The sequence below is a fragment of the Oncorhynchus kisutch genome, unplaced genomic scaffold (assembly GCF_002021735.2).
Source record: "Oncorhynchus kisutch isolate 150728-3 unplaced genomic scaffold, Okis_V2 scaffold3923, whole genome shotgun sequence".
Classification (NCBI taxonomy): Eukaryota; Metazoa; Chordata; class Actinopteri; order Salmoniformes; family Salmonidae; genus Oncorhynchus; species Oncorhynchus kisutch.
The window spans coordinates 198,682-224,526 of NW_022265868.1; the positions used below are offsets into that span (position 1 = coordinate 198,682).

Genomic DNA, 25,845 nt, shown 5'->3' on the forward strand with positions numbered 1-25,845 from the left:
TCCTCTCAGGCTCTCCTCTCAGGCTCTCCTCTCCTCTCAGGCTCTCCTCTCAGGCTCTCCTCTCCTCTCAGGCTCTCCTCTCAGGCTCTCCTCTCAGGCTCTCCTCTCAGGCTCTCCTCTCAGGCTCTCCTCTCAGGCTCTCCTCTCAGGCTCTCCTCTCAGGCTCTCCTCTCCTCTCAGCTTCTCCTCTCAGGCTCTCCTCTCAGGCTCTCCTCTTCAGGCTCTCCTCTCAGGCTCTCCTCTCAGGCTCTCCTCTCAGGCTCGCCTCTCCTCTCCTCTCAGCCTCTCTCCTCTCATCCTCTCCTCTCAGCTCTCCTCTCCTCTCAGGCTCTCCTCTCCTGCTCAGGCCTCCCTCTCTCTCTCAGGCTCTCCTCTCCTCTCTCAGGCTCTCCTCTCCTCTCAGGCTCTCCTCTCAGGCTCTCCTCTCAGGCCCTCCTCTCAGGCTCTCCTCTCAGGCTCTCAAGGGCTCTCCTCTCAGGCTCTCAGGCTCTCCTCGCAGGCTCTCAGGCTCTCCTCTCAGGCTCTCAGCTCTCCTCTCAGGCTCTCCTCGTCAGGCTCTCAGGCTCTCCTCTCAGGCTCTCCTCTCAGCCTCTCAGGCCTTCTCCTCTCCTCTCCTCTCAGCCTCTCCTCTCCTCTCCCTCTCCTCTCAGCTCTCCTCTCCTCTCAGGGCTCTCCTCTCCTCGTCAGGCTCTCCTCTCCTCTCAGGCTCTCCTCTCCTCTCAGGCTCTCCTCTCCTCTCAGGCTCGGCTCTCCTCTCAGGCTCTCCTCTCCTCTCCTCTCAGGCTCTCCTCTCCTCTCAGGCTCTCCTCTCCTCTCAGGCTCTCAGGCTCTCCTCTCAGGCTCTCAGGCTCTCCTCTCAGGCTCTCAGGCTCTCCTCTCAGGCTCTCAGGCTCTCAGGCTCTCCTCTCAGGCTCTCAGGCTCTCCTCTCAGGCTCTCAGGCTCTCCTCTCAGCCTCTCCTCTCAGCCTCTCCTCTCCTCTCAGCCTCTCCTCTCCTCTCAGGCTCTCCTCTCCTCTCAGGCTCTCCTCTCCTCTCAGGCTCTCCTCTCCTCTCAGGCTCTCCTCTCCTCTCAGGCTCTCCTCTCCTCTCAGGCTCTCCTCTCAGGCTCTCAGGCTCTCCTCTCAGGCTCTCAGGCTCTCCTCTCAGGCTCTCAGGCTCTCCTCTCAGGCTCTCAGGCTCTCCTCTCAGGCTCTCAGGCTCTCCTCTCAGGCTCTCAGGCTCTCCTCTCAGGCTCTCAGGCTCTCCTCTCAGGCTCTCAGGCTCTCCTCTCAGGCTCTTCAGGCTCTCCTCTCAGGCTCTCAGGCTCTCCTCCTCAGCCTCTCCTCTCCTCTCAGGCTCTCCTCTCCTCTCAGGCTCTCCTCTCCTCTCAGGCTCTCCTCTCAGGCTCTCAGGCTCTCCTCTCAGGCTCTCAGGCTCTCCTCTCAGGCTCTCCTCTCCTCTCAGGCTCTCAGGCTCTCCTCTCAGGCTCTCAGGCTCTCAGGCTCTCCTCTCAGGCTCTCAGGCTCTCCTCTCAGGCTCTCAGGCTCTCCTCTCAGAGCTCTCAGGCTCTCCTCTCAGGCTCTCAGGCTCTCCTCTCAGCCTCTCCTCTCCTCTCAGGCTCTCAGGCTCTCCTCTCAGCCTCTCCTCTCCTCTCAGCCTCTCCTCTCCTCTCAGCCTCTCCTCTCCTCTCAGCCTCTCCTCTCCTCTCACCTCAGCCTCTCCTCTCCTCTCAGGCTCTTCCTCTCCTCTCAGGCTCTCCTCTCTCCTCTCAGGCTCTCCTCTCCTCTCAGGCTCTCCTCTCCTCTCAGGCTCTCCTCTCCTCTCAGGCTCTCCTCTCCTCTCAGGCTCTCCTCTCCTCTCAGGCTCTCCTCTCCTCTTCAGGCCTCTCCTCTCCTCTCAGGCTCTCCTCTCCTCTCAGGCTCTCCTCTCCTCTCAGGCTCTCCTCTCATCTAGGCCTCTCCTCTCAGGCTCTCCCTCAGGCTCTTCCTCTCAGGCTCTCCTCTCAGGCTCTCCTCTCAGGCTCTCCTCTCAGGCTCTCCTCTCAGGCTCTCCTCTCAGGCTCTCAGGCTCTCCTCTCAGGCTCTCAGGCTCTCCTCTCAGGCTCTCAGGCTCTAGGCTCTCCTCTCAGGCTCTCAGGCTCTCAGGCTCTCCTCTCAGGCTCTCAGGCTCTCCTCTCAGGCTCTCAGGCTCTCCTCTCAGGCTCTCAGGCTCTCCTCTCAGGCTCTCAGGCTCTCAGGCTCTCCTCTCAGGCTCTCCTCTCAGCCTCTCCTCTCCTCTCAGGCTCTCCTCTCCTCCCAGGCTCTCCTCTCCTCCCAGGCTCTCCTCTCCTCCCAGGCTCTCCTCTCCTCCCAGGCTCTCCTCTCAGGCTCTCCTCTCCTCTCAGGCTCTCCTCTCCTCTCAGGCTCTCCTCTCAGGCTCTCCTCTCAGGCTCTCCTCTCAGGCTCTCCTCTCAGGCTCTCCTCTCCTCTCAGGCTCTCCTCTCCTCTCAGGCTCTCCTCTCAGGCTCTCCTCTCAGGCTCTCCTCTCCTCTCAGGCTCTCCTCTCCTCTCAGGCTCTCCTCTCAGGCTCTCCTCTCAGGCTCTCCTCTCCTCTCAGGCTCTCCTCTCCTCTCAGGCTCTCCTCTCAGGCTCTCCTCTCCTCTCAGGCTCTCCTCTCAGGCTCTCCTCTCAGGCTCTCCTCTCAGGCTCTCCTCTCCTCTCAGGCTCTCCTCTCCTCTCAGGCTCTCCTCTCCTCAGGTGTTTTCTGTCTGTGATGGTGATTACTACATATCAGTGTTGTAATGAGAAAGCTTCCATACACTAACCGAGGGGATGTGGAAAGGGTCTGTGTTTACTCCACTGAACACTGTTTATATCTGGGAGCTGTCAGACGTGCTCACGTGTTGCTCTGCAGGTGTGGTCTAACATAAGCTCACCTGCAGAGAGCGACACGCACACACACAGGCCTATTGTTCTCCATGTTGCTGTGGGTGGTGTTAGGATAGAGAGGGGTGTAATACACTGATACAACACTGTGGTGTTTATTAGGGGGGGGGGTTCTCCTATCAACCCGTCTGTCATAGCAAAGCTGAATGGTGATTAGCTGGTATGCGGACATCCTTGTTGAAGCTGCCAAACCTCTCCGGTTTCTGCTGGCTGCTGGTTTCTGTCACGCACACACACACCATCATTGCACACAACCGAGTCGAACAAAGTTTCCTAATAACGTCATATATTGATTCTATCTCAGGCTGTGAGTCCCAAATGACACCCTATTCCCTATATAGTGCACTACTTTAGACCAGAGCCCTATGGGCCTATAGACTATAGGGTGACATTTGAGACACATGAATCTGTTTCTGTCTAGTAGTCTCTGCAGTAACCATGCCAACGTGTTTTTTTTTGTCGTCCGATTTTCTGTTTGATACAAGATAAAAGTTGTCATGGCAACAATGAACATTTCCATTGCAATGTCATGCTGGAAACATCCTCATGTTGTCCCAGTGAATGACATCTGAGCAACTCCAGCATCATGCAGCGTGTCTCCACCTGCTTGACATCTGAACAACTCCAGCATCATGCAGCGTGTCTCCACCTGCTTGACATCTGAGCAACTCCAGCATCCTGCAGCGTGTCTCCACCTGCTTGACATCTGAACACCTCCAGCATCCTGCAGCGTGTCTCCACCTGCTTGACATCTGAACACCTCCAGCATCCTGCAGCGTGTCTCCACCTGCTTGACATCTGAACACCTCCAGCATCCTGCAGCGTGTCTCCACCTGCTTGACATCTGAACACCTCCAGCATCCTGCAGCGTGTCTCCACCTGCTTGACATCTGAACACCTCCAGCATCCTGCAGCGTATCTCCACCTGCTTGACATCTGAACACCTCCAGCATCCTGCAGCGTATCTCCACCTGCTTGACATCTGTATTATTCATTCCTGCTTTATTCCATATATATATTTTCCCTTCATCCTATAAGTCTTCTGTTGTAAACAACGTGCCTGTTGAGGAAATCCTGGGTTGTCCTCCGTAGGAATAAAATTAAACCGAGTGAAACGGGGGAGTACTGTGTGTGTGTGTGTGTGTGTGTGTGTGTGTGTGTGTGTGTGTGTGTGTGTGTGTGTGTGTGTGAGAGAGATAACGTTGTCTGTAAGGCCATTCCTCCAATTGCTACCCATTTGTTAATTGATCCAGCCACTAAGTCCCGACCAACAGAATGCCCGGCTCCCTAAGCCCCTGGGGGCTGTGATCAGGGGATCAGTATTATCTGTAATCAGCTTAGCAGGCCTGCCTGACAGGATGTTATGGCCTGCTCTTGTGCTTCTTGGATCGACAGACGATCAGTGTTGTAACACTCACTCAGGAAACATCTCCATAGTCTTAGAAACGCTTCCTCTGCTTCGACAGACAGACAGAGCGACAGACAGACAGACAGACAGAGCGACAGAGCGACAGACAGACAAACAGAGCGACAGAGACCAGAGTCTTTAACATTAGAACTGAGATGGACCAGAGTCTTTAACATTAGAACTGAGATGGATCAGAGTCTTAACATTAGAACTGAGATGGATCAGAGTCTTAACATTAGAACTGAGATGGACCAGAGTCTTAACATTAGAACTGAGATGGATCAGAGTCTTAACATTAGAACTGAGATGGACCAGAGTCTTAACATTAGAACTGAGATGGATCAGAGTCTTAACATTAGAACTGGGATGGATCAGAGTCTTTAACATTAGAACTGAGATGGACCAGAGTCTTAACATTAGAACTGAGATGGATCAGAGTCTTAACATTAGAACTGAGATGGATCAGTCTTTTTGACATTAGAACTGAGATGGATCAGAGTCTTTAACATTAGAACTGAGATGGATCAGAGTCTTAACATTAGAACTGAGATGGATCAGAGTCTTAACATTAGAACTGAGATGGATCAGAGTCTTTAACATTAGAACTGAGATGGATCAGAGTCTTAACATTAGAACTGAGAATGGTTCTGAGGACTTGATGGAAGTTGTTCTCTGATTCCTTTGAGTTCTCTGATAGAACTTTAAGAATTTCAGTTTCAACAGATTTCTAAGGTTTGAAGACTTAGACTCTTTAATGTTCTTTAGTAAACGGTCATCAAACACAGAACAAAAAGACTAGTTTTGACTTTGTGGTAGAGGTTCTTTACAAATATTTCACACACGTAATAAATGTGCTATTTGCTTTAATCACAAATGGACTTTGGGTCTGACTATTTTACCCATGTGTATTTAGAGTAGAAACGTAGTCTAGTCCATAGTCCTCTGGTGTTAAAGGAGGGTTTGGACTTGGTAATGGGAACCTGTTTCCATCCCCTTTGTAATGTCTCTCTCTTTTTCTCTCTTTCTGTCTCTCTGTGTATTTCTGTTTCTCTCTGTGTATTTCTGTCTCTCAAGGTCTGTCCTTCTCAATCTAGATATTGTGTTCCTTTTCTTTACAATGCATTGCATAATCAGAAGAGGCAGCGTGTAGGTATATTAACAACACCAGGACCAATCTTCCACTGGCTGCATGACTCTCCCTCTCCTTCTTTAGTTCTCTCTCTCTTACTCCTCTTTCGTTTGGAGATGAACTGTTGTTTTTTGTTTATTATTTGTCATATTGCCAATATAAAGATCAACCAACCAATATGTTTGATCTCCACATAAAACAACAGCAGTTATATAGAGTTTGAATAATATATATATTTTGCTTGTAACCACTTTTTGAAGTTTCTTTCACTACAACTTCTTTAGAAGATGTCCTTCTCGTTTATTTGCATCATTTCCTTCCCTCCTCCTTTCCTTTCTGTCTTGTTTAATGTGTCATTGTATTTTATTTATCTGTTAAATGTGTTTCCTGTTGAGACATCCAAATGTTCCACCATGCACCATCCTGGCTACCAGTCTGTCCTCTGTCTGTTAGTGCGTCTGTTGTGTTGCTGCATGGGCTCTCTGCACACTGGGATCTCTCTTGCTCTCTCTCTCTCTCCCCTCTCCTGCTCTCTCTCTCTCTCCCCTCTCCCCTCTCCTTCTCTCTCTCTCTCTCCCCCCCTCTCCTGCTCTCTCTCTCCCCCCCTCTCCTGCTCTCTCTCTCCCCCCCTCTCCTGCTCTCTCTCTCCCCCCTCTCCTGCTCTCTCTCTCGCCCCTCTCCTGCTCTCTCTCTCTCTCGCCCCTCTCCTGCTCTCTCTCTCTCTCGCCCCTCTCCTGCTCTCTCTCTCTCTCGCCCCTCTCCTGCTCTCTCTCTCTCTCTCGCCCCTCTCCTGCTCTCTCTCTCTCTCTCCCCCCTCTCCTGCTCTCTCTCTCTCCCCCCTCTCCTGTTCTCTTCCCCCCTCTCCTGCTCTCTTCCCCCCCTTCTCCTGCTCTCTTCCCCCCCTTCTCCTGCTCTCTCCCCCCTCTCCTGCTCTCTCCCCCTCTCCTGCTCTCTCCCCCCCTCTCCTGCTCTCTCCCCCTCCTGCTCTCTCCCCCCTCTCCTGCTCTCTCCCCCCCTCTCCTGCTCTCTCCCCCCTCTCCTGCTCTCTCCCCCCTCTCCTGCTCTCTCCCCCCCTCTCCTGCTCTCTCTCTCCCCTCTCCTGCTCTCTCGCTCCCCTCTCCTGCTCTCCTGCTCTCTCGCTCCTCTCTCGCTCCCCTCTCCTGCTCTCTCACTCCCCTCTCCTGCTCTGTCTGTAGTGAGGGATGTTTGTTGACATCTGCTCTGTGTGTTTCTCTTTAGGGGACGTGCTGTTTCAGATGGCTGAGGTCCACAGACAGATCCAAGTACAGCTAGAGGAGATGGTGGGTATATGAACCTTCATAAGGACTTTATGACACAATCAAAAGCAGATTGCTAGAGGAGATGGTGTACTGTAGGAATAGAGGTCAAATAACTTTGATTTAAATGCTGATCTGTAGTCTAAGAACAGCATTCTTATGTAGGTGTTCCTTCTGTCCAGGTGGGAAAGGGCAGTGTGGAGTAAAGTAGAGATTGTGTCATCTGTTGGGGAGGTACGCAAATTAGAGTGGGTCCAGGGTGTCTGGGATGATGGTGTTGATGTGAGTCTTTCAAAGCAGTTCATGGCTACAGATGTGGGTGCTACGGGGTGATAGTCATTTAAACTAGTTACCGTGATGTTCTTGGGCACAGGGACTATGGTGGTTTGCTTGAAACATGTAGGTATTACAGACTGGGTCAGGGAGAGGTTGAAAGTGTCAGTGAAGACACTTGCCAGCTGGTCAGCGCATACTCTGGGTGCCTGTTTCAAGGTCTTACTCACATTGGCTACGGCGAGTGTGATCACACAGTTGTCTGGAACAGCTGGTGCTCTCATGCATGATTCAGTGTTGCTTGCCTCGAAGCGAGCATAGAAGGTATTTAGCTCGTCTGGTAGGCTTGCGTCACCGGGCAGCTCGCGGCTGGGTTTCCCTTTGTAATGCGTGATAGTTTGTAAGCCCTGCCACATCTGACGAGAGTCAGATATAATCCATGGCTTCTGGTTGGGATATGTACGTCACTGTGGAGTTGACGTTGTCGACACATTTATTAATGAAGCTGGTGATTGATGTGGTAAACTTCTGGGATAAATCCCAGAACATATTCCAGTCTGTTCTAGCAAAACAGTCCTGTAGCCTATAGCATCCGCTTCATCGGACCACTTCTGTATTGCACACGTCACTGGTACTTCCTGTTTTTGCTTGAAAGCAGGAATCAGGAGGATAGAGTTATGGTCAGATTTGACAAACGGAGACCGACGGAGAGCTTTGTATGCGTCTCTGTGTGTGGAGTAAAGGTGGTCTAGAGTTTCCGCTTCTGGTTGCACAGGTGACATGATGGTAGAAATGAGGTAAAACAGATTTCAGTTTTCCTGTATTAAAATCGCCAGGCCAGTGGTCTAAGGCACTGCATCTCAGTTGATAGCTGTGCCACTAGAGATCCTGGTTCGAGTCAGGCTCTGTCGCAGCCGGCCACGCCCGGGAGACCCCTGGGATGGCGCACAATTGGCCCAGCATCGTCCAGGTTAGGGGAGTGTTTGTCCTTTTCCCATTGTGCTCTAGCGACTCCTGTGGTGGGCCGGGAGCGTGCATGCTGACATGGTCACCAGGTGCACGGCGTGTCCTCCAACACATTGGTGTGGCTGGCTTCCGGGTTAAGCGGGCATTGTATCAAGAAGCAATGCGACTTGGTTGGGTCGTGTTTCGGAGGACGCATGGCTCTCGACCTTCGCCTCTCCTGAGTCCATATGGGATTGCAGCGATGAGACAAGACTATAACTACCAATTGGATACCATGAAAAAGGGGTAAAATAAAATAAAGTCACTGGCCAATAGGAGCACCGCCTCTGGGTGAGCATTTTCTTGTTTGGGGAGAGTTTGGGTTATACAGCTCGTTGAGTGTGGTCTTAGTGCCAGCATCTAAGGTCTACAGCTTATCATGAGGTATTGTAATTCAGGCGAGCAGAACCTGGAGACATCCGTAATATTGGAGATGGTACAACAGCTGTTGTTAATAAAGACACGCCCCCTCCCCTGAGCGTACCTGAAGCTGCTGTTCTGTCCTGTTAATAAAGACACGCCCCCTCCCCTGAGCGTACCTGAAGCTGCTGTTCTGTCCTGTTAATAAAGACACGCCCCCTCCCCTGAGCGTACCTGAAGCTGCTGTTCTGTCCTGTTAATAAAGACACGCCCCCTCCCCTGAGCGTACCTGAAGCTGCTGTTCTGTCCTGTTAATAAAGACACGCCCCCTCTCCTGAGCGTACCTGAAGCTGCTGTTCTGTCCTGTTAATAAAGACACGCCCCCTCCCCTGAGCGTACCTGAAGCTGCTGTTCTGTCCTGTTATTAAAGACACGCCCCCTCCCCTGAGCGTACCTGAAGCTGTTGTTATGTCCTGTTAATTAAGACACGCCCCCTCCCCTGAGCGTACCTGAAGCTGCTGTTCTGTCCTGTTAATAAAGACACGCCCCCTCTCCTGAGCGTACCTGAAGCTGCTGTTCTGTCCTGTTAATAAAGACACGCCCCCTCCCCTGAGCGTACCTGAAGCTGCTGTTCTGTCCTGTTATTAAAGACACGCCCCCTCCCCTGAGCGTACCTGAAGCTGTTGTTATGTCCTGTTAATTAAGACACGCCCCCTCCCCTGAGCGTACCTGAAGCTGACGTTCTGTCCTGCCGATGGATAGAAAAAACAGCTGTTGTTAAACCAGCGTTATAAGCATGTATTTGTGTTATTCTAAGGCTTCGAATATATGATGTTCCTCCTATATATATATATATATATATATATAATTATTATTATTATTATATATATATATTTTTTTTTTAACCAGGCAAGTCAGTTAAGAACAAATTCTTATTTTCAATGACTGCCTAGGAACAGTGGGTTAACTACCTGTTCAGGGGCAGAACGACAGATTTGTACCTTATCAGCTCGGGGGTTTGAACTTGCAACCTTCCGATTACTAGTCCAACGCTCTAACCACTAGGCTACCCTGATCACATGATCAGGATGAACACCTGGTCCTAACTCTGTTCTGTTGTGAGAGTGATGTCACCATTAACCCTGTGCTTCTCTACACCCCTCAATCTCTCCATCTGTCCGTCCATGCAGCTGAAGTCTTTCCACAACGAGCTGCTGTCTGAGCTGGAGAAGAAGGTTGAGCTGGATGCTCGTTACCTGACGGTGAGCATCTGACTAACACACACACACACACACACACACTAGGGCTGTGACGATATCGTATCGCAATGGTTTTTCCATGCCAAAAATGAAAATACAAAGTATATTTAACTCTTTGTTCCTTTTTAAAAACATGCTGTAGAATATTGTGTGCTGTAGCTTGGGGGAAAAACAGGACTCTGGATGACAACATAATGAAGTTTGTTTCCAACATTCTGTTTTCCTTGAAGTTGTTTTCTGTTTCCTTCCCAACATACTAACGATTATCATCCCGGCCCAAACACACACACACACTTTGTTTGAACAGCTACACTTTCACCTACTGTCCCCCGTCAGCACCACAGTTATTCAGCACCACAGTTATTCAGACCATGTCTGTCTTTCACCTACTGTCCAAATTCACCACAGTTATTCAGACCATGTCTGTCTTTCACCTACTGTCCCCCGTCAGCACCACAGTTATTCAGACCATGTCTGTCTTTCACCTACTGTCCCCTGTCAGCACCACAGTTATTCAGACCAGTTATTCAGCACCACAGTTATTCAGCACCACAGTTATTCAGAGCAGTTATTCAGACCATGTCTGTCTTTCACCTACTGTCCCCTGTCAGCACCACAGTTATTCAGACCAGTTATTCAGCACCACAGTTATTCAGCACCACAGTTATTCAGCACCACAGTTATTCAGACCATGTCTTTGCCAAAGTGTTTGGTGTTCTTACTCTGGACCTCCATTTTAACAGTACGGCTCCTTTTCCTGAAAATGAACCTTTTGAGAAAACAACTCTTTAGAATATTTAGAAACAACATAACCAATAAGCAAAGAGAGAATTACAACCTAACACTTCCTGCAGCATGCATTGAAGTCTGAAGCAGCAGGACTGATATACTTAGAATGAGTGGGCTGTGAGCGGGCCGCAACCAGCCAACTCCATGTGGAGGAGCAGCAGTGTGGCTGTGCTGCAGGTTAGGGGGACGAGGTGGTGTTGTCATCATCATACACCATTGTACTAGCTGTAGAATTAGACTGTTGGGTATGCTAGCTGTAGCATTAGCCTGTTGGGTACGCTAGTTATAGCATTAGACTGTTGGGTATGCTAGTTATAGCATTAGACTGTTGGGCATGCTAGTTATAGCATTAGACTGTTGGGCATGCTAGTTATAGCATTAGACTGTTGGGCATGCTAGTTATAGCATTAGACTGTTGGGTACGCTAGTTATAGCATTAGACTGTTGGGTACGCTAGTTGTAGCATTAGCCTGTTGGGTACGCTAGTTGTAGCATTAGCCTGTTGGGTACGCTAGCTGTAGCATTAGCCTGTTGGGTACGCTAGCTGTAGCATTAGCCTGTTGGGTACGCTAGCTGTAGCATTAGCCTGTTGGGTATGCTAGCTGTAGCATTAGCCTGTTGGGTATACTAGCTGTAGCATTAGCCTGTTGGGTATGCTACGCCAGGGTACCCCAATTGGCGGCCCGCAGGGTTTTGTATATATATATATATATATATATATATATATATATATATATATATATATATATATATATATATATATATATATATATATTATGTTCATTGTTGGAAATAGTGTAAGACTGTAAAAACACCAGAAAATCATCTCCAAGTGATTTTATTTTAAGAAATCTGTTCCCCAAGTATTCCCATGTATAATAGACACATGATCGTATACAAATGTAAGCAAGGTTTCTGTCTGTTTCTCTGTGTGGACATCCAGGTTTCCCTCCAGCAGCCCTCTGCTATTCATAGCTTGTTTGTCTCTGTTCCGTCCTGCAGTCTGTGGTCGGTCTTTCTTAGAATTCTATTATTATTTTTAAGTTAAAAAAAATTCTCTCTGTCACACTGTTCTGTGGGCAACAGTGTGTACCTCCCAGTGTGTACCACCCTATCCCCTATGTAGTGCACTACTGTTGACCAAAATCAATAGGGTTCTGGTTAAAAGTAGTACACTGTATAGGCAATAGGATGCCATTTTGGATACTGCCAGTGAGTGTTCTGGGAACTCTTATGAAACTGGGTTCAAACCGAACCCTGCCAATAGTTGATGTTAAAACTGGAGGCTATACCCACAATGCATCTCTGTTTTTTATTGCCGCTATAGACCCATCAGAGGTGTTTCTGTTCCGTTACACTGATAAGAGATCAACGATCAATTGGTTCACTAATCCTCTGATGCTTATTTTTTTCAATAGGAAAACACACACACACACACACACACACACACAGAGAAAACACTTTTCCTTTCTGAATGCCATCTGTCAAACAAGCCAGAGTCCTCATACATTATCACCCATCTCCAATGGCACCCTATTCCCTATATAGTGCACTACTACCCTATGGAATTTCATTAAAAGTAGTGGACTATCTAGGGCCCTCAAACTCAACTCTGGACCTTGAAGCCAGTTCCACTAGTTTTTTTTCTCCCATTGTTCCCCTCTAATCAGGCACTGATTTAGACCTGGGACATCAAGTGGATCTAGTTAATTATCAGATAGGACAAAAAAACAGCGGGCTCTGGACCTCGTAGGGTAAGAGTTGAGTACCCCTGGAATAGGGAATAGGGTGCCATTTGGAACCTAGCCTTGTTCTGGGTATTAAAATGCCATCAATTCACAGTAATGAATTCCTTTTAAAAAATGGCATCAGCGGTAATAGCAATGGTTTTGCTTTGTGAATTATTAATGTTTCTTGCGAGTAATTTCAGGAAAAACAAACATTTTCCATCAGGAAGGAAACTTGTTGTAGCTACACTACTCCCCATGGAGGAATCTCTCTCTCACTCACTGACTTATACTCAGACAAAATCCCACTAATTTATCAGGCCTGCATTTTTAGAGCATCTTTTTGGTTTATCTGAAAAGGGGTAGGCGGTAAACAACATGAAGAAATAAAAGCCACCTGAAGACCTCGTCCCTTTTCCCACTCCGAGACATGAAGGAGAGTCTGAGCCTGAAGACCTCGTCCCTTTTCCCACTCCGAGACATGAAGGAGAGTCTGAGCCTGAAGACCTCGTCCCTTTTCCCACTACGAGACATGAAGGAGAGTCTGAGCCTGAAGACCTCGTCCCTTTTCCCACTCCGAGACATGAAGGAGAGTCTGAGCCTGAAGACCTCGTCCCTTTTCCCACTACGAGACATGAAGGAGAGTCTGAGCCTGAAGACCTCGTCCCTTTTCCCACTCCGAGACATGAAGGAGAGTCTGAGCCTGAAGACCTCGTCCCTTTTCCCACTCCGAGACATGAAGGAGAGTCTGAGCCTGAAGACCTCGTCCCTTTTCCCACTCCGAGACATGAAGGAGAGTCTGAGCCTGAAGACCTCGTCCCTTTTCCCACTCCGAGACATGAAGGAGAGTCTGAGCCTGAAGACCTCGTCCCTTTTCCCACTACGAGACATGAAGGAGAGTCTGAGCCTGAAGACCTCGTCCCTTTTCCCACTACGAGACATGAAGGAGAGTCTGAGCCTGAAGACCTCGTCCCTTTTCCCACTACGAGACATGAAGGAGAGTCTGAGCCTGAAGACCTCGTCCCTTTTCCCACTACGAGACATGAAGGAGAGTCTGAGCCTGAAGACCTCGTCCCTTTTCCCACTACGAGACATGAAGGAGAGTCTGAGGAACCGGGTGGCGAAAGAGAATTCTACTTTTCACATTACACCCTTACCTTTCGTTGTGGCTTGGTCCGCAGCTCAAATTGAGCATCAGTATCACAGGAGCCACTAGCCAGTAAGCACAAACAATTAAAAAATGACAAACTTTTATTCTAAAACATATTACACTATTGAATAATGCAATATTTAACAAGTCTGTACGTGCAGACAATTAAAGGGTTTATTGTCTCGTTTGTAGGCTACACGTTACGTTTTATCAAGACAAAAGGACAGAGTTGCTATAGCAGCAAGTCTTCAAGTACTGTTTGCCAGTCAGAAATGAACGATTCATCCTCTCAAACCAATATAAAGTACAATAGGCTTACTTTACAACAAACCAGGCTTCCTTGACTTATCTCTCTCTCTCTCTCTGTTTGAAAAATGATTACTTGACCAGCATTTTACAACTGCTCTCAATCACTCACAGATGTCAGGGCTTGGACACGTTCCTGAAATGCCAAACGGTTGAACAGGAAAACTTACCATAGATTACCAATCCGCTGGACAAAGTTCCCATATAGATTACTAGTCAGAGACCAGTACAAAGTTCACATGATCTCTATCCATAAAACCTCTTCCTGAGCCCCCCCCTCTGTTCCACACTGTGTGATCCTGATTCAACTGGTCAGCTCATCATCAAGCCCTTGATGAGTTGAATCACATGTGTTAGTCATGGAATAGATCAGATTACTGGATGTGGCAGGGTGGGAGTGGGAGATAACGTGTTGAAGTTAATGTGAGGGAGGATCAGAACACACACACACATCATGGTAATCCTGATGAACCCTCCCATAATGGTCTACAGCTCCACCAGGCTGATGGCTAGCTTTAGATGCTGATTAGATGCACACAGGGCCAGGACCCTCCCATAATGGTCTGTCTCCAGCACTGCCACATGATAGACAGCTGTTGAGATGTGCTCAGACAGTTAAGATGACAGGGCTTCAGGAGGCTAATAGATAGTACACACAGGGCCTTAGAGAGACAAGCTCTAAAAGGGCAACTTGTTACATACTCTATGACAGATCCATATAGGGGGACATTGCCCCCTAGACACTGACCTAAGATAAACTCTAAAAGGGCAAATGGTTACATACTCTATGACAGATCCATATAGGGGGACATTGCCTGCTAGACACTGACCTAAGATAAACTCTAAAAGGGCAACTTGTTCTCCCCATTGCTGATAAACTAACTTTCTGTGTGCTCTCTCCTGCCCCCTTCAGGCTGCGTTGAAGAAGTACCAAGTGGAGCACAAGAGTAAGGGAGAGAGTCTGGAGAAGTGTCAGGCTGAACTGAAGAAACTCCGCAGGAAGAGCCAGGGCAGCAAGAACCCCTCCAAGTACGGAGAGAAGGAGATGCAGGTCAGTCTCTATGGAAGGGCCGACAGGCTCGGACGGACGCACGGCTACACGCATGGATGCACGCACACGCAGACAGACACATGGACACACGGCTGCTCTCTCTCTCACACGGCTGCTCACTCACTCACACAAGCAAGGGATAAAGGCGTCAACACACACTTTTGCTCACCTCAGGTCCAGGTCTGTTTGTGCCATCTTAGCTAGCTTCAGATGAGTAGTTGGTTAATTAACAGTCTGATGGCCTTGGTGATACAGCTCCACCAAGCTGATGGCTAGCTTTAGATGGTTAGTTGGTAGTTCAGCTCCACCAGGCTGATGGCTAGCTTTAGATGGTTAGTTGGTAGTACAGCTCCACCAGGATGACGGCTAGCTTTAGATGGTTAGTTGGTAGTACAGCTCCACCAGGCTGACGGCTAGCTTTAGATGGTTAGTTGGTAGTACAGCTCCACCAGGCTGATGGCTAGCTTTAGATGGTTAGTTGGTAGTACAGCTCCACCAGGCTGATGGCTAGCTTTAGATGGTTAGTTGGTAGTACAGCTCCACCAGAGGCTGATGGCTAGCTTTAGATGGTTAGTTGGTAGTACAGCTCCACCAGGCTGATGGCAAGCTTTAGATGGTTAGTTGGTAGTACAGATCCACCAGGCTGATGGCTAGCTTTAGATGCTGATTAGATGCACACAGGGCCAGGACTGAGGGTGGAGAGTATTGGAGAACCGTGGACACATTACTGCTCTGCCCTGAGTGTGGCAGGGGGAGAGAGGGCCCACAGGCACACACACACAGGAAGTAAGAAAACAAACTGTTTGCTAGTCCTGTTTTGAAACCCTCACTCAGCTTTTTTTCTGTGTCTGTGTTACTCTGGCATGTATCAGTGATTGAATCACTCTGCTCAGGTCCCCTGTTACTGTAGCTCAGCCCACGGGGTTGGGCTGAACGCTGTGTAAAAACAGGTCTGGTAGCTGTAGCAGGTTTGCTCTTGTAAATGTGTGATTCCAGAGTTAGTGTAAGACCTGCAGTGTAGTGAGGAGTAGCCAGACAGAACTGTCAGAGTTAGGGTAAGACCTGCAGTGTAGTGAGGAGTAGCCAGACAGAACTGTCAGAGTTAGTATAAGACCTGCAGTGTAGTGAGGAGTAGCCAGACAGAACTGTCAGAGTTAGGAGACATCCAGCTGATCCATACTAAAGCTGGAGCCTGACTGCTGCTGTGAGACATGATGCAGAAGCTGTTCAGGGACCATCAATAACATTTATTTCAATCAATCAAATGTATTTATAAAGCCCTTTTTACATCAGCCGATGTCACAAAGTGCTGTACAGAAACCCAGCCTACAACCCCAAACAGCAAGCAATGCAGATGCACGGTGGCTAGAAAACACTCTCTGGAAAGGCAGGAACCTAGGTAGAAACCTAGAGAGGAACCAGGCTCTGAGGGGTGGCCAGTCCTCTTCTGGCTGTGCCAGGTGGAGATTATAACAGTACGTGGCCAAGATGTTCAAATGTTTATAGATGACCAGCAGGGTGAAATAATAATAATCACAGTGGTTGTCGAGGGTGCAACAAGTCAGCACCTCAGGAGGAAATGTCAGTTGGCTTTTCATAGCAGAGAGTTAGAGAGTTGAAAACATCAGGTCCGGGACAAGGTGATTGAGTAAAAAGCCCCCACACCACTAGAGGGGATATCTTCAAACCACCAGCTTACTACCCTGAGACAAGGCCGTGTACAGCCCATGAAGATCTCCCCCCCCCCCCCCATGGCACGAACCCGAGGGGGGGCACCAACCCGGACAGGAAGATCACATCAGCGATGCACCCCTCCTAGGGGGAGCTTTGCATGTTTTGCTGGGCTCCCCTGTTACCTCTCCTGGATGCTCCAGCCCTTCCTCTGGTGGCAGGGATAGTCTAGAAGTGTTAGATGTGGCTTGCCACTGTGTGACGTTGGGACGATAAGCATTTCGCTACATGTGTATGTGACCAATAACATGTGATTTGATGAGGTTCTATCTATTCAAAGCAGAGTTCGAAGATATTGAGCATCAAAGTTATCAAATCCCAGATCTCAGAACTGTTTTGTAGTGACTTCTTCTTCTTTCATAACCCATTAAGGTCCTCACCTTAAAGGTTCCTAAAGTGCAGAGTATCAAAACCCTAAGACATTTGGAAATATATCATGTTTAGAGGGGTGCAATTGCAGATAGAACCTTTTAAGGTTGAACCCAGATTGATATTTCAGAGCCGTAAGGTCCTATCTGACACAGTCCAGTTTTTAGACATGTTCAGTTTTTACTGGCAAAGACGTGTTGTTCTGATTGGTCCGTCTGTATTTGTTCAGGCTTTTGATTGGCTTGCATTGGGGTTTATGCAGATAGAACTTTCTAGTCTAGTACTTTTTCAAGAACCATCTGTATATGTATATGGGACTACCTCCTATGGGACTCACTCCTATGGGACTAACTCCTATGGGACTAACTCCTATGGGACTAACTCCTATGGGACTCACTCCTATGGGACTAACTCTTATTTGACAAAAATGTCAGATTGAAGCTTAGTCTCAAGATGTCGGTATTGTGTCTGTCAGAGTACCAGGGAGAGAGTGTTGAGTACTGTGATGTATAGAGCACTATCTAACACTGTTTCCAGCCCCATTCCTTTAGCAGACTTATGTTACCTGTATTTTATCAAGGAGAAACATAGAGAGGAACCAGGCTCTGAGGGGTGGCCAGTCCTCTGACCAAGTCCTCTTCTTACAGATGAGCTCTGAATTTTATTTATTTTACCTTTATTTTACCAGGCAAGTCAGTTAAGAACACATTCTTATTTTCAATGACGGCCTAGGAACAGTGGGTTAACTGCCTGTTCAGGGGCAGAACGACAGATTTGTACCTTGTCAGCTCGGGGGTTTGAACTCACAACCTTCCGGTTACTAGTCCAACGCTCTAACCACTAGGCTACCCTGCCGCCCCATGAATGACAAAAATACACACATCAAATGTGAAACAAAAACAATGTCATAGAAAACAAATAGTAGTCATTTTAGGTCATTTTAGGTTTTCGAGAATAGAACGTTTTAGTAGTGTGAAATTTAAACAATCAGGTATTTAACTGTGAGGATGTTATACTCATTTAGGCTTTTCATCTAGTAGAATTCACCGAGGAAGAGAGCGGTCTTTCCAGACTGTTTGACAACAGCTGTTAATGAGATAAGAGGACATGATGCACCCGAATCAACCAATGGCACATTGGGGTTACACATTCTCTGTATGGGTGAGCCTAGTATGTTGATTAAAAACATATGGCTGTTTGCTTGTTGGGCCCACCTGCAGACAGGTCCCAACTCATCTAGCCTTGGTCCTAATAACACACGGTACCTTACCAGGGAGAGGAGAAAGCAATCTCCCTTCTCATTTTCACACTGCTCAATTTTCCTGATCATATCACGTACAGTATGGCCGTGGGGGAGAGAGAGAGAGAGAGGGAGGGGGGAGTCAACTCATTTGTGCTGGAGCCCCACTGGGACTAAGCAACTACAGCTTACAGTCCCCCTCACACACACACAAACACACACACACACTGGGACTACAGAACTCTTATACCGCCAACATTGAAACAGCAGCCAGCTACAGTAGTACCTCACCAGCCTGGGAACAGCCAGATACAGTAGTACCTCACCAGCCTGGGAACAGCCAGCTACAGTAGTACCTCACCAGCCTGGGAACAGCAGCCAGCTACAGTAGTACCTCACCAGCCTGGGAATAGCAGCCAGCTACAGTAGTACCTCACCAGCCTGGGAACAGCCAGCTACAGTAGTACCTCACCAGCCTGGTAACAGCAGCCAGCTACAGTAGTACCTCACCAGCCTGGGAACAACAGCCAGCTACAGTAGTACCTCACCAGCCTGGGAATAACAGCCAGCTACAGTAGTACCTCACCAGCCTTGGAACAACAGCCAGCTACAGTAGTACCTCACCAGCCTGGGAACAACAGCCAGCTACAGTAGTACCTCACCAGCCTGGGAACAACAGCCAGCTACAGTAGTACCTCACCAGCCTGGGAACAGCCAGCTACAGTAGTACCTCACCAGCCTGGGAACAGCAGCCAGCTACAGTAGTACCTCACCAGCCTGGGAACAGCCAGCTACAGTAGTACCTCACCAGCCTGGGAACAGCAGCCAGCTACAGTAGTACCTCACCAGCCTGGGAACAGCCAGCTACAGTAGTACCTCACCAGCCTGGGAACAGCAGCCAGCTACAGTAGTACCTCACCAGCCTGGGAATAAAAGCCAGCTACAGTAGTACCTCACCAGCCTTGGAACAACAGCCAGCTACAGTAGTACCTCACCAGCCTGGGAACAACAGCCAGCTACAGTAGTACCTCACCAGCCTGGGAACAACAGCCAGCTACAGTAGTACCTCACCAGCCTGGGAACAGCAGCCAGCTACAGTAGTACCTCACCAGCCTGGGAATAACAGCCAGCTACAGTAGTACCTCACCAGCCTGGTAACAGCAGCCAGCTACAGTAGTACCTCACCAGCCTGGGAACAGCAGCCAGCTACAGTAGTACCTCACCAGCCTGGGAATAACAGCCAGTTACAGTAGTACCTCACCAGCCTGGGAACAGCAGCCAGCTACAGTAGTACCTCACCAGCCTGGGAACAGCAGCCAGCTACAGTAGTACCTCACCAGCCTGGGAACAACAGCCAGCTACAGTAGTACCTCACCAGCCTGGGAACAACAGCCAGCTACAGTAGTACCTCACCAGCCTGGGAACAGCCAGCTACAGTAGTACCTCACCAGCCTGGGAACAACAGCCAGCTACAGTAGTACCTCACCAGCCTGGGAACAGCAGCCAGCTACAGTAGTACCTCACCAGCCTGGTAACAGCAGCCAGCTACAGTAGTACCTCACCAGCCTGGTAACAGCAGCCAGCTACAGTAGTACCTCACCAGCCTGGGAATAACAGCCAGTTACAGTAGTACCTCACCAGCCTGGGAACAGCAGCCAGCTACAGTAGTACCTCACCAGCCTGGGAACAGCAGCCAGCTACAGTAGTACCTCACCAGCCTGGGAACAACAGCCAGCTACAGTAGTACCTCACCAGCCTGGGAACAACAGCCAGCTACAGTAGTACCTCACCAGCCTGGGAACAGCCAGCTACAGTAGTACCTCACCAGCCTGGGAACAGCCAGCTACAGTAGTACCTCACCAGCCTGGGAACAGCCAGCTACAGTAGTACCACACCAGCCTGGGAACAGCCGCCAGCTACAGTAGTACCTCACCAGCCTGGGAACAGCCGCCAGCTACAGTAGTACCTCACCAGCCTGGGAACAGCAGCCAGCTACAGTAGTACCTCACCAGCCTGGGAACAGCAGCCAGCTACAGTAGTACCTCACCAGCCTGGGAACAGCAGCCAGCTACAGTAGTACCTCACCAGCCTGGGAACAGCAGCCAGCTACAGTAGTACCTCACCAGCCTGGGAACAGCAGCCAGCTACAGTAGTACCTCACCAGCCTGGGAACAGCAGCCAGCTACAGTAGTACCTCACCAGCCTGGGAACAGCAGCCAGCTACAGTAGTACCTCACCAGCCTGGGAACAGCAGCCAGCTACAGTAGTACCTCACCAGCCTGGGAACAGCAGCCAGCTACAGTAGTACCTCACCAGCCTGGGAACAGCAGCCAGCTACAGTAGTACCTCACCAGCCTGGGAACAGCCAACTACAGTAGTACCTCACCAGCCTGGGAACAGCAGCCAGCTACAGTAGTACCTCACCAGCCTGGGAACAGCAGCCAGCTACAGTAGTACCTCACCAGCCTGGGAACAGCCAGCTACAGTAGTACCTCACCAGCCTGGGAACAGCAGCCAGCTACAGTAGTACCTCACCAGCCTGGGAACAGCAGCCAGCTACAGTAGTACCTCACCAGCCTGGGAACAGCAGCCAGCTACAGTAGTACCTCACCAGCCTGGGAACAGCAGCCAGCTACAGTAGTACCTCACCAGCCTGGGAACAGCAGCCAGCTACAGTAGTACCTCACCAGCCTGGGAACAGCAGCCAGCTACAGTAGTACCTCACCAGCCTGGGAACAGCAGCCAGCTACAGTAGTACCTCACCAGCCTGGGGGGACTATATCTAACATGGTAATGCTATTAGAGAAATGCTATTAGAGGAAAATGGGGGAGGCTTGCAAGCCGAAGAATACCATGCCAACAACATGTTGTGGGGGTGCTTTGCTGCAGGAGGGACTGATGGAGGGACTGATGCACTTCACAAAATACATGGCATCATGAGGATGGAAAATGATGTGGATATATTGAAGGAACACCTCAAGACATCAGTTAAAGCTTGGTCGCAACTGGGTCTTCCAAATGGTCAATGACCCCAAGCATGCTTCCAAAGTTGTGGCAAAATGGCTTAAGGACAACAAAGTCAAGGTATTGGAGTGGCCATCACAAAGCCCTGACCTCAATCCTATAGAAAATGTGTGGGCAAGCAAAGAGGTCTACAAACCTGACTCAGTTCCACCAGCTCTGTCAGGTGGAATGGGACACAATTCACCCAACTTATTGTGGGAAGCTTGTGGAAGACTACCCAAAACGTTTGACCCAAGTTAAACAATTTAAAGGCAATGCTGCCAAATACTAATTGAGTGTATGTAAATGTCTGACCCACTGGGAATGTGATGAAAGAAATAAAAGCTGAAATAAATAGAGATAATTATCATTCTGACATTTCTGTGTGTGTGTGTGTGTGTGTGTGTGTGTGTGTGTGTGTGTGTGTGTACAGTGAAGAGGCGACTTCGGGATGCTGGCCTTCTCGGCATAGTTCCTCTGTCCAGTGTCTGTTCTTTTGGCACCTGTTTGTCAAACTAGACACTCTAATGAGAGAGAGAGAGAGAGATATAAAGCACAGGAACAGCATCATGTTCATTCTTTTATTAGTCTTTGATGCTCAGCTCTGCTGGATACATGTAGCATGGGCCCATCACCTACACACAGTGCAGAAATGAACAGGCTATAAGTATTAGTGGAGCTTCCTTGGTCTTGAATAATGGACTTGACTATTGATCTCCTACTCACTCGATCATTAAGTTTGCCGATGATACAACAGTTGTAGGCCTGATTACTAACAGTGACAGCCTACAAGGAGGAGGTGAGAGCCCTGGTGGAAAATAGCCTCTCCTTTAATGTCAACAAAACAAAGGAGCGGATCGTGGACTTGCAGAGAGAACACACCCCCATCCACATCGATGGGGCTGCTCTGGAGAGGGTGAAAAGCGTCAAGTTCCTCTGCTTGCACATCACTGACAATCTGAAAGGGTCCACTCACACAGACAGTGTGGTGACAAAGGTGCAATAGCACCTCTTCAACCTCAGGAGGCTGAAGAAATGTCACAGGAAGGCAGAGAAGATCATCATGGACCTCAGCCACCGCCTGACCTCAGCCACCACCTGAGCCTGACCTCAGCCACCACCTGAGCCTGACCTCAGCCACCGCCTGACCTCAGCCACCACCTGAGCCTGACCTCAGCCACCACCTGACCCAGGCAGACCAAAGCTCCATCCCACCAAAACAGGCTGAAATGTCAGTCTTTTCAAACGTGCTGGTCCAGATACTGTCTTTTCTCTCCCTCGCTCTCTCGCTCTGCAGTATGTAGCGTGACTCATTCCACAGCAGTCTAACTTTTTCACGAAACAGAAATAACTAACAAAAAGAGAGAATAAAACATTCTTCATCTTGTCAGACTTCTGTATCCATTCTGTGCTGTAATGGTTCATTGAAATGGCTCCCATCACGACTACTGACTCGCTTTATTGCTCTACTCTGGCTAGGGGACACAGACACAGAGACACAGACACAGACACACACACAGACACAGACACACACACAGACACACACACACACACACACACACACAGACACACACACACAGAGACAGGAATCTCTAGTCATGATCCTTCCATCTCAGGTTTTGTCTGCTCTGAGTTGTTGTAAAGGATAGTTGGTGGGTTTATCCTAATGCACAAGCTATTTCATCTAACTAAAGTAGTTTTGATGTTGTTCAGTTTCATCTGTCTGGTTTTGTTGATTCCAACGCAGTTGAAATTGCAATGTACAGGTGTCCACTGTTAGTCAGTGGGGAAACAGTGCCCAGCGCTGGTGAAGATGTGTAACTGCTCTGTCAACTCAAACCAAACAACCTAATGGAAGAAAACTGAACTCTCCTTTTTGTTGCAAAGGTTTTCCATTTGGAGTAAACATTTTCCATTAGAAAACATTTTTTTCAACTGTTCGCTCTGGTCTTCGTCTAATGAATACACCTCAGAGCTCAGTGTATAGTGGCACATTTCAAATCTAATCAGCCTCGTTCCTTTCAGTTCTAATCAGCCTCGTTCCTTTCAGCTCTAATCAGCCTCGTTCCTTTCGGCTCTAATCAGCCTCGTTCCTTTCAGCTCTAATCAGCCTCGTTCCTTTCAGCTCTAATCAGCCTCGTTCCTTTCAGTTCTAATCAGCCTCGTTCCTTTCAGTTCTAATCAGCCTCGTTCCTTTCGGCTCTAATCAGCCTCGACTGATGAAGCTACGGGAGAATAGGGTATTATGATTGAATATGATTGTTGTGAGATTTCTGTATTGTGTGTGGATCGAGAGTGAGAGAGTGGTCTCATTAGATACTGTCTGTCACTCACACTGTAGAGATATGATACAAGTCAATAACAATGGCTGACTGGCTGGGAGCTCCACTCTTGTCTGTGTGTGCGCGTGTGTGTGTTGGAACAGAGTCATATATCTGACAGAGTCATATATCTGATCTCCAGTGTGTCGGAGATGAATAAACTCTCTTTCCCAGAATGAGTGTTCACACATAGGAATGCCACTGTTATTACGAAGTTCATTATCAACACACAGAAAGACCTGCCACTGTTATTATGAAGTTCATTATCAACACACAGAAAGACCTGCCACTGTTATTATGAAGTTCATTATCAACACACAGAAAGACCTGCCACTGTTATTACGGAGTTCATTATCAACACACAGAAAGACCTGCCACTGTTATTACGGAGTTCATTATCAACACACAGAAAGACCTGCCACTGTTATTACGGAGTTCATTATCAACACACAGAAAGACCTGCCACTGTTATTACAGAGTTCATTATCAACACCACAGACGTACCTGACACTGTTATTACGGAGTTCATTATCAACACACAGAAAGACCTGCCACTGTTATTACGGAGTTCATTATCAACACACAGAAAGACCTGCCACTGTTATTACGGAGTTCATTATCAACACACAGACATACCTGACACTGTTATTACGGAGTTCATTATCAACACACACAGGTGCACAATGGCTGTTTGCAACACAGTTTACATGGACTTAGTGTTTTGTCCTAACATATAAAGGTGTGTTTTTGGAGGGCCACTGTCTCACCTCTTGTCTCCTGTGTTTTGTCCTGTAGTTTGTGGAGACCATCAGTAGTAAGCAGAGTGAACTGGACACCTTCATAGCAGAGGGCTACAAGACTGCCCTGTCTGAGGAGCGCAGGAGGTACTGTTTCCTGGTGGACAGACAGTGTGCTGTGGCCAAGAACAGCAGCGCCTACCACGGCAAGGTAAGGGTTAACACAACTGGCTCTGTGGGGTGGTGGTGTGTGTGGTGGGGGGGGGGGGGGTTGTTGTCCAGGTGGCAATGTAAAATGCATGGGTTTGGTATCTGTCTCAATGGTGTAATCAGTAATATTTTCTGCTGTTTATAATGGTCATATAACTGAATGATAAGCCTATACTTCTCTGTAATATTATATTATTATTATTATATATATATAGATATATTGTGTGTTTTATTTATTTTATTTCACCTTTATTTAACCAGGTAGGCAAGTTGAGAACAAGTTCTCATTTACAATTGCGACCTGGCCAAGATAAAGCAAAGCAGTTCGACAGATACAACGACACAGAGTTACACATGGAGTAAAACAAACATACAGTCAATAATACAGTAGAAAAATAAGTCTATATACAATGTGAGCCAATGAGGTGAGATAAGGGAGGTAAAGGCAAAAAAAAGGCCATGGTGGCTAAGTAAATACAATATAGCAAGTAAAACACTGGAATGGTAGATTTGCAATGGAAGAATGTGCAAAGTGTGTATATATAACTCTGTGACCTTGGCCTGGGGTCATCTCATCACAACTCTATTTGTCAAAACCGATTAAGGTATCATCCCAAATGGCACCCTATTCCCTATGTAGACCAGGGCCCTCTTTGAAAGGTTACCATTTGGGACATAATATATGACAGGCTGTTAGGAGATGTTCTGGCTTCATGATAGATCCAGTTGATATAATATTCATAGTCTATTTCATTGCTGCATATGAATAATACCGTATTTCCTGAGAAACGTTATGGAGAGGAGGATATGTAAAGAGGTTGTACAGGTGTGGGTGGATGGGTGGGTGTTAGTGCAGCTGTTTCCTGGGATCACTAAGGAGGGAGGGTTGGTGTGTGTGTGTGTGTGTGTGTGTGTGGTGGGGGGGAGGGGGCGACAAGTACGTACAAACACACATACTGCTGCTGACCATTTCTAGAACATGGAGTCCAGTGGTTTAATCAGCACGGGGGTGTGTGTGGGAAGAGCTCAAAGGCTGTGCTGAAGAGTCCTGTCGGAGAGAGGGGAAAGAGAGAGATGCACAGAGAGAGAGAGACACAGAGAGAGACGGAGTGAGTAAGAGAGACTGGCGAGCAAGAGTGAGAGTACAGCTGCCGCAGCGAAGCATCTAGGTTGTGGTCTGAGTCACCTGGGACTCATTGACGCAGCCTGGTTGGTTACACACACACACACACACACACACACACACACACACACACACACACACACACACACACACACACACACACACAGGGACACACAGGGAAGCTGCTCTGCTCTCTGGGATGAATGGGGCTGAATAGAGGCTGTCTCTTAAATGGCACCCTATTCCCTACATAGTGCACTAGTTTAGCCCAGAGCCCATACAAAGTAGGGTGGGAATAGAGAGCCATTTGGAACACAGACAGAGAGGGAATATAAGAGAGGAACAGGAATGTTGGAGGGAGAGTGAAAGTTACCATGAAAGATGACTGGAGATCTTCAAGGTGATGATGTGTGTTAGATCAGAAGAGCTTGGTGTGGCAGACGTTGTAGTCAAGACGACAAGGATCTAAAGAAG

At 48.4% G+C, this 25,845-nt stretch overlaps 1 protein-coding gene across 9 annotated transcripts in view; it reads left to right on the forward strand.

Moving 5' to 3' along the window:
* LOC116372112 (brain-specific angiogenesis inhibitor 1-associated protein 2-like) overlaps nt 1–25,845 on the forward strand; it is a 141,484-nt gene that overhangs the window by 91,691 nt on the left and 23,948 nt on the right. For all 9 annotated transcript variants that reach the window (XR_004209121.1, XM_031821208.1, XM_031821206.1 and 6 more), the window contains 4 exons: nt 6,680–6,741; nt 9,546–9,617; nt 14,500–14,637; nt 24,097–24,249. Coding sequence is in view for 8 of the 9 variants with exons in the window: in XM_031821208.1 (XP_031677068.1) it covers nt 6,680–6,741; nt 9,546–9,617; nt 14,500–14,637; nt 24,097–24,249 (425 nt within the window). In the remaining variant the exon portion in view is untranslated. The remainder of the gene's footprint in view (nt 1–6,679; nt 6,742–9,545; nt 9,618–14,499; nt 14,638–24,096; nt 24,250–25,845) is intronic.